Source organism: Mobula hypostoma, chromosome 14, assembly GCF_963921235.1.
Source record: "Mobula hypostoma chromosome 14, sMobHyp1.1, whole genome shotgun sequence".
NCBI classification, from domain to species: domain Eukaryota; kingdom Metazoa; phylum Chordata; class Chondrichthyes; order Myliobatiformes; family Myliobatidae; genus Mobula; species Mobula hypostoma.
In genome coordinates this window covers 29,554,899-29,560,898 of record NC_086110.1, presented here as the reverse complement: position 1 = coordinate 29,560,898, position 6,000 = coordinate 29,554,899, and the positions used below count along the sequence as shown (strand labels likewise).

General features: G+C 35.6%; 1 protein-coding gene across 3 annotated transcripts in view; it reads right to left on the bottom strand.

Moving 5' to 3' along the window:
* Positions 1-308: 308 nt before the first annotated feature.
* tox3 (TOX high mobility group box family member 3) overlaps positions 309-6,000 on the bottom strand; it is a 108,691-nt gene continuing 102,999 nt past the window's right edge. The window contains exons 8-9 of one of the 3 annotated variants that reach the window (XM_063067441.1): positions 3,036-3,211; positions 309-1,620 (exon numbers count right to left, since the gene is read on the bottom strand). In XM_063067441.1, the coding sequence (XP_062923511.1) occupies positions 1,560-1,620; positions 3,036-3,211 (237 nt within the window). In that variant the 3' untranslated portion in view covers positions 309-1,559. The remainder of the gene's footprint in view (positions 1,621-3,035; positions 3,212-6,000) is intronic. The other 2 variants (XM_063067440.1, XM_063067442.1) reach the window with 2 other exon arrangements.

Here is a 6,000-nt window from a genome sequence, read left to right as displayed (position 1 = left end):
TCTTGATCATAAAATCATAGGACTAGTGTAGGCCACTAGGTCTTTCAAGTCTATTCTGCCATTTTATTATAGTATAGAAGATCTGTAACTGGACTTCATGACTATACCTCAATTCATAATCCTTACATAATCTTGCATCTGTTTTGTCAGAGAACTTGCTCACTACACAATGTCGTTGGAACAGGAGTAACTCTCAGAAACCCTCATTAATACATTTTGCGAATTTTAATAAAATTGCTAACCTGAGCGCAGGTTCAGGGTGAGTAGTTGGACCTACAACATTACAGTGACTTTCTTGACCTTGGAACCATCTAGATTCCCCAGTTCTTCTGTATCCTGGTGGATTTAGTTGTCCTACATGGGTTGTGACACATCCGTCATTGTAATACCCTGATGTACGAATTGATAATTATGTGGAAAAAATGTCAGAGTGCTGTCTTCCACAATGGGAAATTTATCTTTCATGTGGTTCACGACACAGTCTCTGAAGTATTTTCATGTCTCTTTTTATTACAGCCAAAATAAGGAAATTAAAGATCAATTACAATAGAGAAAGAAAACTTTTGTTTCTGAATGAAGAAACATGTTTCACTGCATGGTCGATCATTAATACATCAGCTATTGTTTCTCAATAATTAAACCTTAAATAAGAACACATTTTAATACAAAAAATTTAAATACAGAAGTAAAAATATTAAACATTATTGATTTTGGTTTATGGGCTTTTCTTTCTCTAGCCATTTCTAACTTGACTACTACATTAAAGAGGAGCTTTTTAAAAGCATTTGGCCTTATGCACAGAACTCTTCTTTAAAGAAGCCACAGTTCAACGGAACAGACTATGCTAAGAAATTGCTATACAAAAAGCAATTCCTACAATACAGTACATATTAAAATAATGCTTTTTGGTTGCAGAAATAGAAACTAATAATGAAAAAGATTTTGCATGGATATCACATAATTGCTTGATTACATGATGAACCTGGTTTCTTAAGAACTTAGAAAATAATTACATCTTTGAGAAACCAATGTTCCTAAAGTTGATCATTGTGTACAATAGGTAAAATGGAAAGATTTTCTGAACAAAAAAAATCTAATTTCCCCTTTAAGCCATTAGAAAGTGATAGAGCTATGGTTAAAAAAAAGTAATTAGCATTCCATTTAAGTATTATGCTTCACTCAGTACTTTATGTCTTGACTGGTCACAATGACATCACTGTCACAAAAGAAGTTTTTGCATCTGAGTCTTCTCACAGTCTTCAGCAATCATGCAGAGGCATGTCATTTACTAAAAGCCATGCCCTTTAAGTTCATGTCAAACAAAATAATCATCTGAAGCTACATTACACAATGTAAAATGGCCAGCTCTCCAGGCACTGGCAGAAATGGCAGGTGGGCCTAAAGAAAGTCTGTACAGCCTGTCACTGGAAAGCCTTCTGAAGTCTGTGCCCATGTAGCTACAAGGAAACAAAGCATGTCAGGCTGCCTTTTAGAACATCTTCTTGGCAGTCCGTCTGATAAATGCTGAGTTTTGGCTCAAAAATGTTGATGGCAAATCTTCACTTCACCGAAGCAGTATTGCTCTGATTACGAGAGGCAACCCACGCCATGAAGATATCCCTATAGAAGACATGAGAGTTTAACCTTACTGCTATTAGATTTAATCTCAAGCAAAATTAGACACACATTTTCTCTACCAATCTTGACAAGAGAATGATTATGACATTTAAACAAAGGATTGAGATTAGATTTTTAGTGACAAAATATGTTTTAGTTTTTAGAAGAATATTATGTATTTTATTTAAATTATCATTTTAAGAAACCTATCAGACAAAAAGCAATAAATAAGATACATGTTGACAGATCAGTCTTTTCATCTCATTGTAATGACATCACTCATCTTAGAATTTCAGACCGGCTCGCAAAATATTTGTAACTGAAAGTAGTAACAGAAAGACATCCATTTCAGTCAAATGCGCTGCAGTTTTGCAATCCCCCATTCACTGAGTGATGGTTTAACTGACCAGTGTGATTCAACCAGGAATGGTAGTAATAAAAAATTTGCACCTTAACACCAATGGTAATTTTTCAAATTACATTCATACTCCAGGTGCAAGTAACTGCTCACAAAGCATCACAATGTACACAATGGCAATGCTAACAAAAGCAAATAACGATATCCAGTGATATTTTTATTTCTGCTTGTCGTTTCCACATCTTGCTCTTTATCACTGTCAGGAAGGAATGTGACACTGGCAAGTGTATCAATTTTTCCATGGGTTAGCAATAGGAAAATATCAACAATTCATGACTTTTTTTTTAAGACGTATGTTTCACAGTTCCATCTACGCCATATGAAGACAGAATTCACTTTTATGTTTTCATTCAGAGCTACAATGAAAAGAAACAATTAAATAGTTTAATGTTGCAATAGCTGACATTGTTGTTTACACTAAGGCAGAATAAAAGATTTTAGGATTCATATTCATATCCAGTCCTTCAAAAGAATATAAAATAATATATAAAGACCATGTCCTTAACATATGCCATACAGTTTCCCATTGCGAATGGATGGTTACAGTATTTACCAGCAATTCGAAAATGCCATTGTTTCAGGACGCCTACCATTGTAATAACGTTTAACCACAATGATCTATGCTCCATCAACTAAGAATATTAGTATTATAATCAGAAGATTCATCTTCCAGTACATTAGTACACTCAATGGGTTAATCACTATTTGATTTCTGCCAACTGACAAGGATTGATGGCTGATAAGTTTTGCATAATGAAAATAGATATCCAGGGAGGGGATGTATTGTCATGTCTAAAACAACATAAAGTGTGTTGCCTAATTCTTGTTTTCAGCCACAAAAGGGCTTGCACTGGATATATCCATTTAACTGCCTACCACTGTGGGTTGAGATTTTGATTTAATTTGTGCATACTGCTTCCAAACTGTGTCTTTTGAAAAAATACATTTTCATTTAGATATTGTAACTAATCTGATAAAACAGGTATATGTGAAATGTTACCTGCAGTGGTTAACTACACACTCGCTGCTACAGTATTCATTATCCCACTCCACGCTCTGGATTGGTGGATTTGTGCAGCCAGTCCTCATGCATCGTATTGGAGTGGTAGCACCCACAGGAGTTGGTGGGGGAGAGCTGATGATAGGCTGGACTTCAGGCGGAGGTGGTGAAAAGGTCTGGAAGTAGTTAAAAACTATTTAAATAGGTAATTTTTTCCTCTAATTAATCCAATGTTTAAATGGCTCTGAAGTGGAGGGTAAGGAGCTGGTGAAATTTTCTATCCCTGTGGTGCCCAAACAAGATGTAAATGTAGTATCAACAGTTGGCAAGGAATAATGATACCAACAGTCCTTGTAATGAATAAATGGGGGTCTCTACAATGTGGATTCAGTCCTATTAGCTTGTCTTCATATATTGAGTGTGAAGCTGCATACTTGCTGTAGCCTCATGCTAAGTACAGAGAGTGCACAATGGACGAGAATAAAGAAAATACCCAATCTGACCCTGAATTCTGTCTAAGGTCAAGCACTAAACTTTATACATGGTAACAAAACTCACAATCATTCTTTTCAAAGGAGGGAGTGACCTGTAGATACTGGAATGAAGAAAACCATACTTTGGCTTCCAACAGACAAGGACCAGCAAGGATTGCATACAAATTAGGTAGGCAAAGTACTCCACAACAAAAGGAGGGTCATTTTAGGCACAAATCAGCATTATATTCAGAGAGCTTGCCCTTGTAGAGTCTGCACAACAATTAGTAATTACTATTCAAATTAAAAATGAGTAAAAACACCATTTTGCACACTTTAATCTTTGAAATTAATTGGGACAACAATATATGGTTCAAGTATGCTATCGTGCCTTGCATCTTTGCATTTTCAGACTGGTGCTTGCACCAGAAAACTGTTGGAGACACTTTTTGAAGATTTGCATCTTTGTTATACGCAACACAATTATAAAAAGATGAACAAAAGGAAAAACACACACTGAGACATTTTCCTGCCTCCTTCCTTCCTTTATCTGATACTATATGGCAATCCCACGTTTCCATGGGAACAAACAGATAAACAGTATTGAAAGAAAACAATGATAGATTACATGTACATGGGGTGTCATATCCAATTAAATCAAATTGACTGTGTACTGCAGAATACTGCTGCCCTCACAGCAGATCAATAAATATGAGCTAAATCCAACAAAGTTCTCTTATGTTTTCCCATCCAAATCTACTAAGTCCAAGACAGATCATGCTACTCTGATCCAAGTACTGCCTGCTAAGGGGGCAGGTGGTGAACAGACACCATTCAATCGTGGCCTATTCAGTCCAAACTACTCTAACACTCCATTCATGCATAGCAAAACACCATCTGGTCCTATTTTCCCTCCAGCAATCACAGCTGACCAAAAACGATGATAACAGCTGTTACAAAACAAAAGCCAAACAAAGGGGCAAGAAAGGTTATACTCAAGTCCAGTATTACAAACTACTCCATGAAGTGGGTAATAGAAAGAATCTTTCCAAATGCTTAAAGACTATTCAATAGAGCAAGGCAGAAGACACTGGTTAAACCTGAGATATTTAATCCATCTGTCTCGTAATACTCCAAACATCAATGGGTCAGGTGATAATGGTTGACTGAAATTATGCTGTATACAGTCACCAGGATTGTTGTACTCTAACTTAGTGATTAATGACCTAGTGCCAACTATAATTAAAACTTTGTGTTCATTCAACTAATGCAAAGCTGTTTAATGGGAATAATGATACAGCTCTCCACCAGCATGTTAAAAATCCCTGTGTGTAATCTTGCCGCATTAGATGAAAACAAATAAAATTATTTAAGCCTAACTGTTAAACTCCTTACTTTTCTATGCGATGGTACATTATTGACATGTTAAACATTTGTGCCATGAATAGGCAATGAAGGGCCTGAAAAATTCTGTTCTTGCAAGTGAGATATCACATCATAATTTTACATTGGAGGCAGCTAATTTCCCTGGGGCAGAATGAGTCATGCAAACTTTGATGTCTGAAATAGCCAAAAATAAACATAAATTAAAATATGATTCATATTACTCTTTTGTCAGAAGTAAAAATGTAATTATACCTGACAATAAAATATAAAAAGCTAATTTACAGCAAATTATCTCAATGCCTAATTCATATTAATTTTCTGATAGCAGATGAAATGTTAATTGGAGGAGATAATTTCCTCACACAAAGCTTTCTTTTCTTCCCATCTAATTTATTCTGAGCAATGGATTTAAGAATTTAATCAGATATACACCACTACACCATTAAATATTTGTACACAGGGATCAAAATGCTGAACAGTTGCAGAGCAAATGCGAAATGCATGTTACTTATCAATGAAACACTGTAGTTCAGCCTCAATACAATACCTGCTATTTTGTGACTGCTTATTATTTTAATTTCTGTTTACATCTAATAGCTGGTAGCTGTGGACACATAGACTCTAGCATGTACCCCAGTGTGTATTGGGATTCCAGTCATGCATGACACTTGCTGTTTTTAATTTTCATTTTATCATCAGCAGTTTAAGGTTGTTGCCAGTGCTAATTTGCAATTTTAACCAGACTTCTCCACTATAGCTTCTGACAGGACAGATGCTGTAATTAATCACTAGAGACAGCTGGGGACGGCAGCCATGCTGTTCCAGAGAACATTATAATGGCAGCCTCATTTCTGAAGCACTTGGATGAGAAATGAAATAATGTGAACTGCTAATCCCATCTGTGTGCAGGCAGTATGCACAAAGGTGCTCAGTACTTCCTTCTCAATGCTATTAATACAAATTACAAATTCATTTACTGATGAACGATTAGACAACTGATAAGATCTTTTACTACCGCCAACTATTTAGAACACAGTTTAATTCAATGAATGTTATTTCTTAAATATATTATCTTAGATTCTTATTATTATTCCTATATGTGCTGT